We start from the raw sequence: 14,440 nt of genomic DNA, 5'->3' as shown, positions 1-14,440 counted from the left end.
TCAGATACAATGTCATGGAAACATCTCAGAAGCAGTCCACTTTTAAAATATAATCTCTTGACATGTATGTATATGCCTGTCCCAGCAATCCACTGGAACTGGTGCATGCAGTATAACATTGTAACAAATTTCACCTTAGGTCTATCCTGCATGAGAATGTTTCTCAGTGACTGTGGATATCCCCCTCAGTATTCAAGCAGCTCATCAGGACTATTGGGGAAGTTGACCTCCCCTGTCAGCTAACCAGACTAGGCAGATGGGTATCAGTGTCAATGAAGAAGGGCAGTTTGAATGCTTGAAGAGACACGGAGGGAGGGGCAGAGAGCTATGTCTGAGCTGAAACACCATAAAGTGCAGGACACCCCCTCCCCCAAAGGATCTGATATGGAATACTGGACCTGTTGTTCTATGAATGCCCCTGTGCCTGCATCTGTGTTCTATCTGTATAAATAAAGCAAGTGCTATGAAAGACCATAAACTTCAGATATTCTCTCTTTGAGAGACCCAAACTAACAACACTGTGGTTGGTGCAGTGGCCTGTGTTCAGACAATCAAATAATTAAACCATAGTCTCACATTACATCTAACCCTAAGTCTGCTATCAGCTTCTCATAAAACAGCAGCTTCAATGTATTCCACATCCTGAGCTTATTCCCAATTGAAGGTAATGTGAATTCTTTTCATAGCAAGTCAAAATGGTTATTGTTGCATTATACCTTACTACACATGCTATAGATTCAGGTAAAAAGCAAACCCATGTCTTAGTAGCCATTATGCTCAACTCTTGTTTTCCTGTTCCCCACTATGTCTGGCACTCAGGCACAGAATGCTGAAGGTGCCTTTCACAATACTATCTCTTACTCTTTATTTTATGGCTCCAATGAGTAGTTCTGGCTGCCTTTGGGCCACTAGGTGTTAAATAGTAGATTTTGCTTTCTTCTATATGTCCTTTGAAGATAAAAGCTCTTCTGCTGTGAGAATAGCTAATGGCAGGGAAATTATTTATTGGTGGGGAAAGGAGGGTGTCTATATGTACAAGACTGATCAAGCCAGTTGCTCTTAGCAATAGACTTCTATCGTGATATTTCCAGATGTACCTTCTTAGATTTAATAAAGCAACTCTGAACTCTTTTCTAAAAGAATGTTCCAGTTATCCTTCCTCTTACTAGAGAGTACCCTTGGTTTGTGACAACACTCATTTTATATGAATTTGTTTACATGGAATTTTGTTAATACACATGATGTTAGAAGTACTAACCTACTATAAACAGGTTCTTACCTCTCACAACAAGATCAGCTGAAGCTGTGGCATTATCAACAATTGTCTGAGCAACACATGTATATCTTCCAGCATGTCGCAGTTGTGCATTTTTTACTATAAGTTCACCATTGTTCTTGATCTATGCAAAATATAGATGACTGAAGTCAGCAATTCTTTTCTGTATTCATATAATATACTTACACACGGTCCAGGCTACTGTCACACAATGCTGTGCGATCAATGTTGGTGCATTCCTAAAAACTAAGAAATGAAACAATGCCATGACCTACCACAAGATTGTTGAAACCAGAGGAGCGTAGTAACAATTTGCTGCATTTTAAAAGTTTCTGAAGACAAATTTCTCTGTCCAACATGGTACCTGATTGGAATTTTGAACATAATTCCACATAATTAAAATCATTCTAAAATTAGTATTTTTCTATGTACTGATAAGTGATAAAGGAGTTTGCAGTATATTTTGTATATCTACAAAATCAGGGAATCTGGTATTATTTCACTTTGGACTGATTCATTAATTACATTTTAAATAAAGTTTCTATGTTTATGGAATTTATTTTAATAGCTACTATTTACATATTGCATCATATTGTCTTTCTCCAGATAATCAGGAAAACAATGGTTTGCTGCTGTATAAATGAGGCCAGGCAATCCTCAGGGTCATGCCCATCCCTTCCGTTTTCATATGCAATCACATAACTAAATATTACCACTTTTGCAGCATATCATAACATGTACTTATGTCCAAACTGGCAAATCACAGTTTGATTCCCCTGAAGCCTGGGATTTCTAACACAGATCAATCTATTGCTTAGTATACTGGTTTACATGTAAATCTGCAATTATAGTTTGGTGGTTCAGGCATAGTGGTAAAATATAGTTAATTGTCCAAACACTAGTATCCAGTTAATTCATTGCATGTAAGAGGAATGGGAAGAAAGTAGGAGAAAGCAGTGCCACTAAGTAAGTAAAATATTCCAGTAACTATTATTATCTCAAATAAAAAATTATTGTATTCACAGAGCCATGTTGTCTTATACTCAAGAACAATTAAAATATAGATCTAATTTCAGTGCTGCACTCTGGTGGTTGTCACTCTAACAAGCTTCTTACTGCTCTACTGCTATTCTCTGCTGAAGACATACTGCAATCAGTTCACTGAGTTACACGTGCTAATCTTTTAAAGTGATTTCTATGAACTCCTCAATCATCCTCTTAGAAAGATAACACAAAGCACTTGCATGTTTGGAAAATCAGTTTCATAGACATCATACCATCTTGGAGTGATGAATACTTTACTCCCTTAATTCACTCCAGATTGTTCCATCTTTCACTTCAGCTAGTTCTGTTCTACAGACTCCCAAAGGATAAGGAAATCAGAACTTTTGTGAGGTGTTTCACTAGTTTACAGAATCATTATGATGGACTACCAGTTACAAATGAATCAGATTCCTAATAGTGAAAACCGTAACAAAATCACAATGGAGAGACCCATTTCTGCTTGAGCTCATATGGCATAGAAGGTGCATAATTTTTCAAGTGTTTAGATTCATCTGAGTTTTGGAAAAGTAACATATGAAATAGAAATTATATTATCTTAGTGGTTTTATATCTAATCTGAACATGTATGTTCTTATATATGAGCAACACTAACAGTACAATCATAAACAGAGTCAATCTAAGTGCAATGAAGCTTATTGGCTTAGATGACAGGAACTCTATTTAGGATTGCACTTTAGTTGTCTAAGATTGACCAAAGAATTTAGTTGGATCTATAGAAATCATCAGTAACAAATCACTTCAATTTGACACTAAACAAAAGCACATTTTAAAGAAGACACTGTTCAATAATCTTAATATCTGGATGGCATCAGTTTGTATATGAAACCTCCACTGAATCGAAAAATTCGTGGCTTTACTTAGTGCTTAGGTTAAAAATAAATAAATAAACCTTGCCAAATAAATAGCAAGCATGGTCAGCAACAAGTTTCAAAAACAAAGATATGTGCCTAACTATGTTTTCACTGAAAACCTCGAGTCTGGCAGAATTACAAACTACAGGGAGAAATGATTCATGGAAATTTTGATAGGAACAGGCATAGATGTTCCAAAGCATATATGTGATTAACTCATAGAGATTTCCTGTAGAAGAAAGCAGAACAACACCGAGAATAGCCCATTGTTCTGGCCCGTAGAAATATATACTAGTTCAACATTTCGCGATAGACGTATCTGTCAACTTTTTCCTTATGCAAATTTGTGTCAGTAGGTCTATTAGTACACATTCTATGTTAGGACTAAAGCATTTTCATGTCAGTAAAATGTCTGAAAAATATAATGTAGGAAATATAGAAGAAACATAACCCCATGTAAACTGTATTATTTACTTTTTTATTTTTATATTTTTACCTACAAAGAAGACTCTCAGCCTTATCCAGAAGATGTTTACATAGGATCTTGGAATGTGCGTAAAATGGCTAAATATTTTTGCAAAATTCTGGGTCTCTCCAGTTAACTAGTTCAATATATCTGAATTGATGAAAATATCAGCCATGTTATGATGCTCATTAACAACCATGACACTTTTAAGACCAATGACATTTAATTTGGGGATAGGTTTTATGTGCACACATATGAACTTTTATACCCAGAATGAAACTTTGTTGGTATTAAAGGTGTGACTGGACTTAAACTTTGTTCTGTTGTTTCTAATAGGGCTACTGACCTGAACCTATGTTCATTAAAATTGTTATGGTATTGTTTTGTAAACATAGTAAGAAATGAACTTACTACAGAGTACCGTATATACTTGCATATAAACCGACCCGCATATAAGCCGGGGCACTTAATTTTACCACAAAATCTGGGCAAACTTATTGACTTGCATATAAGCCAAGGGTGGGAAATGCAGCAGGCTACTGGTAAATTCACAGGGTGGCCTAAGTGCTTAATACATGCTCAATCATCATAGGCTTTCCCATCCAGGCTCCCTCCCAACAAATACAGAAAAGTCAAGAGGATGAATAGCTGCTGGTTTTTGTACCCCACTTTTCACTAACCAAAGGAGTCTCAAAGTGGCTTACAATTGCCTTCCCTTCCTCTCTTGATGCCAGACACCCTGAGAGAGCACTTACAGAACTGCTCTGTGAGAACAGCTCTGGCAAGAGAACCAAACAGTGCCCCCGAAGCCAGCAAACCAGAGCAGAACAATAGTACCCAAAGTTGGCAACCTACAACAACAAGTACAACAGCTACCAAGCTGGGGCCTACAGTGTCCCCCAGAAGAAAACACTGAAAGAAAGAACTGTAAAACTGAAAACTGAAAGAACTGTAAATATCAACTTTTAAAAGAAACACAACCCCAAGAAGAAAAGGCAAACAATGCTGCCCCTCAGATAAAAGAAGAAACACTGAAAAAACAGTAAATCCCAAAGCACCCCCAAAAACCACCCCACCCCCAGAAACCAAAAGAATAATTTGGATAAAGTGATTAGGAAAAAAAGGGGGGAAATATCAGAATCCCTCAGTCAAACCAATGATGTCCTACAAGCTGCCAGAGTAAGCTTTCAAGATATTTGCAGAAGGCTATGATTAGCTGGGAGCAATTAGCTCACTTGCAAAGAGCTTAGTTTTCAAGATCTTTGCAGAAGGCAAAGGTTAACTGGAGGCCACTAGCTCACTTGCAAAGAGCTCAGGTTGCAGTTGCAATGCTGCAATTGGCTGGCTGGGGGCAAGCTGTTAATCAATTACCCGCCTATAAGCCGAGGTAGTCTTTTAAGTGCAAAAAACTGTGCTGGAAAACTCAGCTTATATGTGAGGATATACGGTAACTTTCAAAGGAAACTGGAATGGTAGCATGTGTGTGTGTGTGTGTGTGTTTGAGAGAGAAAGAAAGAAAGAAAGAAAGAAAGAAAGAAAGAAAGAAAGAAAGAAAGAAAGAAAGAAAGAAAGAAAGAAAGAAAGAAAGAAAGAAAGAAAGAAAGAAAGAGGGAGGGAGGGAGGGAGGGAGGGAGGGAGGGAGGAAGGAAGGAAGGAAGGAAGGAAGGAAGGAAGGAAGGAAGGAAGGAAGGAAGGGTGATTCCATATCAGCGGTGCCATTCCAGACTGCCGCGGTGTCCTACTAAAAGGAGTCCCCCCAGGAAATGTGGTGGCAGCAGATAGATTCCACCACATGGAGGTGGTGTTGTAGTGTGCTGGATCCGCCTGGTCCGCTCTGTGTTGCCAGGAAGCGTCGCAAAGCCATCCAGGGCATTGTGTGTCTCCTGCAGGCCTGGAAGGCCTGGCTCTTCGCGTCCTAATGGACCTGCCATAGGACAGGCCCTGTTGGCCCTCGTAGTGCCAATGGGGAACACAGAAGAATCCGCATTCCCTTAGCATGGGGCTTCTGAGGTCTAATCTGCGCCAGGCCCTGGAGAGCGGTGGTCTGGTGGCAACATCATATCGACACAGGGATTTGCCCCGCCTCCATATGGCTGCCCTTTCAACCTTTTCTGCCCATGTGGAATGGACCAGAGAGAGAGAGAGAGAGAGAGAGAGAGAGAGAGAGAGAGAGAGAGAGAGAGAGAGAGAGAGAGAAGACGAAGAATCCTTAAAAAAAATCTGCTGAAGTCAGTGCTGCACTTTGATTACAAACCAAGTAACAGAATTCACCTTTAAATACTAAAAAATTGCTGAACCAGCATTATTCAATGTTTAGAAAAATAAATGCAAATCAATTTTTGCGCTGTCTATAGAAACAATCAATCAATTTAATCTATGCTTTCAGAAAATGCCTTTATCATGCCATAATAATAATGCATGGATATTAGTCCAACTTTGAAAAAATCAGGCTTAATCAAGAAGAGTATATTTGTTATTTTTGTCCTTATGACAATTCACCATTTGGAAAGTTTGATGCATCAGAACTGGGCCTTCCCTTACCTCTAGTTATAATAAAACCAAAATAGAAATTCTAATGCAAAGGTGCCACCTAGTGGCTATAGCCTACAATTCCAAGTTAGATAACAGGACTGGAGAATTTTATTTATTTTATTTTTTGACGTGTGTCCCACCCCTCCCAGAACATTACCTTAAGCAACTGTATTTTTCCACTATAAAATAGTTAATTCCCATCAAATTAGAAAGTTAAAAGAATTGTCTTTTTGATATGCAAAAAGTCTTACCATGATGCTCCTTTCATAATGATCACTCTCTCTATCAACGTCTATTGGGTATCCATTGAGCGTCCAAATAAAAGTCAAGTCTAAAGTGGGATCATGTTCTGCAAGACACTGCATGGTAGCATTGTATCCAACAGTAACGTCAACATTTGTTGGTGCTAAAGTAATCCTTGTAGAATCTATGGTTAAAAGGAAAAGTGAAATTGTATATAGCAACAAACTGATTTATTGACAACAGCTCTCTGCTTTCCCATATACATAAAGAAAGGAAAAACCATACCACATCAGCTACTTGTCCACATCAGCTACGAAGCTGCTATATTGTTCAAAACTTGTAGAAAATGTGTCAGAAAACTGATCCAGAAATTCTAATGCTGATCTGAGCATGTTTTGGGAACATTAAACATTACACTAACAGCAGCTAATGGAGGCTAAATGCATTCATAAAGCATACTGAAGGCCTTCGTGATACCTTCAGCACGTTTTGTGAATTTAGCCTCTATTATAATAAAGTAATTACCTGTGACTACAAGAGTAGAGGAACCATTAGCTTTTCCTTTGTTGTTTTCAACAAAACATGTATAGTTGCCTGCATCAGCCCTTGTGACATTAATAATTTCCAGACTTCCATCATACCAAATACGCATCCTATTAAAATAAAATTTATAGGAGAAATTATTTCAGAAGAAACAATGCCTGTCCAAAAGACATATCAAGTGTCCCTTAGAAATGCTTTATTATAGCTATAAAATAAAACTGTTAAGAAACAAATACTTTCAGAATTGAAAACAGTAAATAATTATGAATCAGGACCCAGACTTCTTGAACTCAGGATGCTGCTTGTAATTGCTCATTATAAGACCAGCACTTTCTACTACCAGTCCTCTCTCTTCCACTGGTATTGTATTCCCAAAATTTGTCTTGGAAAGGTGGGAACACAATAGAAACTTAACCCCTCCAAGATGGAGGTCCACAGCCTGGGACAGAAAAGGGAAGACCAGGAAGCACTTCTGCTTGTTCTGACCAGGGTACAACTTAACATCTCACCCTGTGCCAGGAATTTGGGAGTGATCCTGGATGCCTCTCTTACTTATGAGGCTCAGGTCATGAGAGTAGCACATCTGATGTTTTTCCATCTTCACCAGGTGAAGCTACTAGCGCCATATCTGTCACTGGAACACCTGACCATGGTGATCCACAGTCACCTCCAGAATTGATTTCTGCAACTTGTTCTACATGGGCCTTCCCTCGTCCTTGATCCAGAAATTACAGCTGGTGCAAAATGCAGCTGCTCGAGTCCTCTCAGGATCATCGTGGAGGACCCATATCCAGCTGATGCTGAGGAAGCTGCATTGGTCACCAGTTGCAGTTCGAATCAAGTTCAAGGTTCTTGTGTTATCCTTTAAGGTCCTTCGTGATCTGGGACCCACATATTTGAGGCACTGCCTATCGCCTTATGCTGCCTGCAGGGCACTGCACTCTGTGGGTAGTTCCTGGCCCTGGGAGGTTTTGCCTGGTCTTGACCAGGGTCAGGGCCTTTTCGGTCCTGGCCCTGATCTTGTGGAATGATCTCCAAGTATTACTGAGGGCCCTGCAAGAGCTTTCACAGTTCTGCAGGGCCTGCAAAATGGAGCTCTTTTGCCAGGTCTTTGGTTGAGGCCAGAGCATGATTGGGGGGCCCTCTATTGGGGGGCCCTCCATTATCAGATGGAACATATATATATATATAAAACCTATATGTTCCATCTGATAAGACAGACACCCCTAGAATTTCTCCTTGAGGCGCTGTGTGTGTAGGTGTGGGCGTGAGCGGGAAGGGAGGGAGTGAGGGGCTTTTCTGCCATGGGGTAAATTTTAATAACTGTGGAGGTTTTAATTGTTTTAGTTCTTAATTAAATAAATGCTAGAGACTCTGAAGCAGCATCACAGACTGATTTTTAACAACTGTCTACTGATTATTTCTTCTATGTATACCCAGATTGCTGTCAAAGTGCATGGGAGTCAGTGGACTCAAGGTATTTCAATGGTGGCACTATAACACTAGCCTTCATAAAATAATTCCATCCTAGTCTGGTGCTTTATTTTTTCCCCTTTTATCAATATGTTTATCCATTACAATGTAGTCTCAGAGTTTTCTGTACTATGCCACAATGCCTAGCTTTTGCATTTTTTTTAATAAGCTGTTATTCTCACCATAGTTTATACCAATGAGTTAGAATCAAATTGTAGTAGAGAGGTTCTGTGTTTAATTTATGATAGCAAGGTGTGTCATTTTTGTGTTCACTTACTGCTGACTTCTTTATGTATCACACCAAAAAACAGTTATATGAATTGACATAGCCATCACATATGTATCAAGATGTCTATCTCTTAGTGATTTCAAGTTTATCACTAACATCCCTTAACTTTACATAAATAGTTTTCACAGGCCCAGATGTAAAGCACCTTTCACAACAATCTATAAATAGACTTAGGTTTGTCTCCCAGGAATCCTTGCAACAGTTCTGAAGAAGGCTACAGACCATCATTCAACATTTTATGTAAATCAGGTAACAGATTTTTTTTTAGGGCCTGCTGGTCTTGGCAAATCACTAGTAGCAGGTTATCCCATGAGGGTATCATGAAAGAGTCACCCTGTAACAACAGTTCAGGGAGTATAAGAGAAAGAGATACTGCTGAAAAGGCTAGCTGAATCTTTTCTAGAGGAAATTTATTAGGTTGGAGAGGCTTTTATGTTATGTGTATGGGGTATGTGGGGAGAGTGATGTATGTTGCAGGCAGAAGAAGATTTGGCAGTAGGTGAAGGACAGGCCAGGTCAAAGAAGGAAGCTTGTTCCTGTGCCATGATCTGATTCTTCTTTTAATAAGGGCAAATGGGACTTACCCTGTGTGGAATTGCTGCTGTGGGGAATCCCCACAGCACCTGAGGACCTGAATTGACTGACAGGACAGCTGTCCCACAGCTACATGGGCATCATTGCATGTGTGGGATCTGTTGGGAAGAGAGAGGGCTGGGCTACTCCCCCTCCCTTTATTATTATTATTATTATTATTATTATTATTATCATCATCATCATCATCATCATCATCATCATTATTATCATCATCGTCATCATTAATATTATTATTATTAATGTTAATGTTGATATTGATATTGATATTGATATTGATATTAATGTTAAAATTGAATTGTTATTGTCACAACTTGCGGGAATTTAGCATGGGAAGGATCCATCTGGGAACAGACCACGCTTGCCCGCTGGGCTGCTCTACAGAGGGGGCCTCCTTAAAAGGCTGTGGGCAAACGGAGCCAGACAGCTCCCACTGATGGAGGAGCGGGCCTTGATGGCAGAGCCACATTTCCAGATGGCAAGGGAACCCATCAGAGGTTTGCGCCTCAATGAGTTTCTAAACACTTCCATCTCCCTGGTAACCAGCAGTCCACTGTCGGCACAGGAAGCCTGGCAGGTTGCCAGATGGACCTCGGCATGCTTGCTAAGATAAAGGGGCTGCCAGGGGCCACAGGAAGGCTGGATCAATTTCCCCCATGCTGTGCAATGCTCTGTATTAATAAAGTTGTGGCCAGTTTTAATGCCAAAGATGTAGTCAGTGTCCTGATTATGTCATGGAAGGTGTTCCCCTGCAAAACGATAAGGCCTGTGCAGTCATTTAAGTGACCCATTGTGTTTGAAAATACTATTGCTGAATGGCAGGTCAAGTACCAGAAAGGTTATCCTAGGGAACCAGGCCTCTCTGGACAACATTTAGAACACTGGGACACAGACTGCATAGTCCTGCTCTAACCAGCAATACTGACCGGGTGGAGTTTACAAGAATTTCTGTCCCTCTGCTCCATGTGATCCTAGGCCTAGGAGCAGCTCTAGGCTTGCATTCAATTATAGCACGACCTCCCCTAGCAGCTAAGACTTTCTTCTTCATGGGATAGAATTCAAAGGTAGGAGGTAGAACTGCAGAGAAAAACACACATAAATATTATTAGATATTTACAAATTTATTTTTTATGTGGCAGTGACCAGCCAAACAATGTTAGAATACAGATAAATATAAAAATATATTAAACAATTGAGTAAAATATATAAACACAAACACAGACACACAAACAGGGAGGAGGGCCAATGAAAATTAGTTGAGGGAACTCCTAACAAAAAGTCTTCATCCACTGATAGAAGACAATGATAGAGGGAGATATTTATGTATTTATTTATTACATTTGTATACCGTCCTCCCCTAGGGTTTAGGGCAGCTCACATAAAACGTAACAGAACAATACATCACACTCATTGATTATAATGAATGAAAGGTAACCATATTAACAACATTAAACAGGGAAAATAACATTCAAAATAGTGAACAAACTAACAGGCCCATGGTTGGTGTGATCTGTCACATGGGTTCAAGGGAATGAAGATCAGTGCCCAGTAGATGTTACTTAGTTTTGGTTGACTTCAACCAAATGCCTGGTGAAGGAGCTCCTATTTGCAAGCCCTGTGGAACTGTTTCATTAGGGCCCTGATCTCCTCTGGGAGTTCATTTCAACAGGTGGGGGCCAGGACAGAGAAGGCTCTGTCCCTGGTTGAGATCAAACAGAATTGGGTACAGGGATCACTAGCCAGTTGGAGGTGGTGGAACACAGAGTTCTTTGAGGGGCATAGGCAGAGAGGCGGCCCTTCAAGTACACTGGACCCAGTCTGCATATGGCCTTGAAGGTAATTACCAAGATCTTAAGCCTGATCCGGAATTCAACTGGTAACCAGCACAGTTGTTGGAGGATGGGCCGGATGTGGGACCTCCACAGTGTTTCTGTGAGGACCCTGGCCACCATATTATGGACCAGTTGCAGTTTCTGGATCAAAGCTAAGGGTAGACCTACATAGAGCGAGCTGTAGAAGTCTACCCTGGAGGTGACCGTCATGTGGATCACCATGGCTAGGTGTTTCGGGGTCAAATAGGGCACTAGTAGTTTGGCTTGGCAAAGGTGGTAGAAGGCCAGCCGAGCTACTAGTGTGATCCTGGCCTCCGGGATCACACCCAGTTTTCTGGTGAAGTGAGCCACTGATAGCTGCCCAACTTCCAGGTTGGCCAGATGTGCTTCCTCACTTGGAACCTTCTTGCCCAGCCACAGGACCTCTGCCTTTGAAGGACTGAGTTTAGAATTACTCTGCTTGAGCCACCTCATCACAGCTTCCAGACAGCTGGCTAATGTTTCTGGGTGCGAATCAGGGCAGCCATCCATCAGGAGGAAGAGCTGGGTGTCATCCACTTATTGGTGATAACCCAGCCTGAACTTCTGTACCAGTTGGACAACAGGACACATTAATATGTTAAATAGGATTGAAGAGAGGACAGCTCTTTGCAGGACTCTGCATGTGAGTTGTTGGTGGTTTGAGAATCTCTCTTCTAGTGTTACCCTTTGTCTGCAACCCTGGAAAAAGGAGATCAGTGATTGAAGGGCTGTTCTGCAAATGCTGGCATTGGTGAGGCATGAGCTAGAAGCTCGTGGTCAACTATGTCAAACACTGCGGACAGGTCTAATAATACTAGCAGCACCGACCCGCTTTGGTCCAACCGGTGATGGAGGTTCTCTGTCAGGTAGCACTGTTTCTACCCCATGGCAAGGCCTAACCCATTTCTAGAGGATGGTAGCTCAGCATGGACTTTAAAGTCCCCCAGAACGAATAGACTGGGAGACTGTGGTGTTCATGCCACCACTGCAGAGCTGGCATGGCATCTGGAGGTACATTGGACATGTGGTACACCAGCCAGATGGCCACACTAGATTGCTCACCACCCAAGGCCAACACTCAATACCTGGGAATGACAGCATGGGAAGAGCCCTGAAAGAGAAATCTTCTCGGATTAGGGTTGCCACCCCTCCTTCCCACCTTGAAGTCCAAGACTGATGGGGGGCAGAGGGATAGTTCTTTAAGGCATGTCAGGTCCACTCTATGTTCTGCAAAGTAGGTTTGCAGGGTAGAGGATTTGTTGCTTATTGCACAGCATCAGCATCAGAGGTGAGTTATTCACCTTTGTCTCTACCTTAGTTTCCCAAGGAATGGGACAGAGATTGGAAGAGACCTGGATATTATTGTATTTTGGGTCCCTTATCGTGTCCCACCTCCTCCCAAAAGGATGGTATCACATCCTCGTTTAGTATGCTAGGTATTATGTGCAGCATAACCCAGTCTGTTCAAATTTTTTGGTTAATCATCTTCATTTTAATCAATTTATCAAATCATACAATTGCACCTTATTAAAACATCAATATAAATGACATTTTGGAACACTGAAAGAAATATGAAATATAGCTAATTAACAAAAGAGAATCCATTCCCTATTGGAATCCAAAAAGCCTCAAAAGAAAGCAAATGTGCTTTTAAATAACTTATTGATATTCATCCTTGTTGACTTAGCTTTATTTGAGGAACATGCTGGTTAAATCAACCATACTGTGCTTTGCATTTTTATTTATTTAATGGAAGTGGTTTTAAACAATACATATATTTCCACTAACCTATAATTTTAAGCTCAGCATTTGAATAGATGATTCCATGTATGTTTTCTGCTACACACTGGTACATCCCAGCATCATCAAACTTCAGGTCATAAAGTCTCAGTTCTCCTTTCCAGTACTAAAAACCAAAATACACAATTAAGGCACCAAGAAGTTTAAAGGATTTAGAAAATCTAAATTCTAAATGTTACCTTGTGATCAGGATTCTAAATGTTACTATGCTGTAACTTCCATTTAAAATAATCTTCCTTATTGTCTAGGTTTCCTGCCTGAGACATCTGCAGATGTGAGCTGGCTGATTTGTGTACCTAGCTTATGATCAGCATAACATCTTTAGCAGTGCCCAGAACTAGTTTTGAGGATGGCGTGCACTAGTGCCAAACCCTAGTCCTACATGAACTTAGCTAGAGAACATATTACTCAGATTCAGTGATCCCCATCTCTGCAACAAATGACCAGCTTTATGAAACTCACTGGTGGTGCTGATAATAAAAATTTTGCTATAGGGCATGAATCTTCAAAATCAGTAACTGGATAAGCAAAACAAACTGATTTTAAGCATCACACCAGGGGATCAATATATTTGCTGTTGCAAGAGAATTTGTATGAAGAAGCCTCTTTGGTGCTTGGATTCAATTGCCTTTGGGGAGGAGGGTGTGATGATAATCTGGTTATAAAAGACACAGACAACATCTATCCTTTCCAGTGTACTTTTTTTGCATTTTTCACCATTACTATAGCCATTGGATAAAAATAACTTAGTTCAGTTGAAGAACACACTGTCTAAAGAATATAATCTCTCACGTCTCCAATATCTCTGCACTGTAGTGGGTAACTCAATCACTGCTTCAGATTTTGGCACAGCTGATTAGACAGGAATGAAATAAAACCATTTTTAGTATGGAAACAGACAAACAAAAATGGGATTGCAAGATTCAACTCATCTTCCATCATATTTAAATGGCATAAGTATTTCATGTGTGCTGTTCATCCACATAACAAGTCTATTGCAGAGAATATGTTAGAATGCAATTCTAGTATATATACTCTAGCCCCACCACCAAGTATCACTAACAGAAGATTAAATTCTGGTCACACGTTCAAGAGGTCCAACTGGAGTTTGAAATTATTGTTAAGGCTTGTCCAGATTTATTAAACTTATTAAGACTGGAAATTTGGGGAATATTGTGTAAAAGGAGAGTAGGTTTTAGTCCCCCAGTAGTTGCTGGTGTTCACAAAATGTTGAAACATTTCACTTATTAGGTACTTCTCCCCCCGCCCACTTCTTGGATGTGGGAATTCTTCCGTTCCCTCTGGTTTCCTTAGGTCTCCGGCATTGCTGCCACCACCTTTCTACTCCCTCCCCCTCCTTGGATGTGGGACTTTGTGTACTCTCTTCCTGTACCTTTAAAATGGTAAACTAGTAAATTTGTGTAGCTCTGATGAAGCCATCTGGCCAGGCTCTCCCAG

The 14,440-nt window shown here is 40.4% G+C and overlaps 1 protein-coding gene across 2 annotated transcripts in view; it reads right to left on the bottom strand.

Moving 5' to 3' along the window:
* The window catches only part of CNTN1 (contactin 1), a 189,402-nt gene that overhangs the window by 29,897 nt on the left and 145,065 nt on the right, over positions 1-14,440 (bottom strand). For both annotated transcript variants that reach the window (XM_077338565.1, XM_077338566.1), the window contains exons 12-16: positions 12,971-13,088; positions 10,256-10,406; positions 6,959-7,086; positions 6,442-6,617; positions 1,280-1,400 (exon numbers count right to left, since the gene is read on the bottom strand). In XM_077338565.1, the coding sequence (XP_077194680.1) occupies positions 1,280-1,400; positions 6,442-6,617; positions 6,959-7,086; positions 10,256-10,406; positions 12,971-13,088 (694 nt within the window). The remainder of the gene's footprint in view (positions 1-1,279; positions 1,401-6,441; positions 6,618-6,958; positions 7,087-10,255; positions 10,407-12,970; positions 13,089-14,440) is intronic.

This window comes from Paroedura picta, chromosome 5 (assembly GCF_049243985.1).
Source record: "Paroedura picta isolate Pp20150507F chromosome 5, Ppicta_v3.0, whole genome shotgun sequence".
NCBI lineage: Eukaryota > Metazoa > Chordata > Lepidosauria > Squamata > Gekkonidae > Paroedura > Paroedura picta.
The sequence above is the reverse complement of the archived record's forward strand: the minus strand, read 5'-3'. Positions and strand labels throughout refer to the sequence as shown.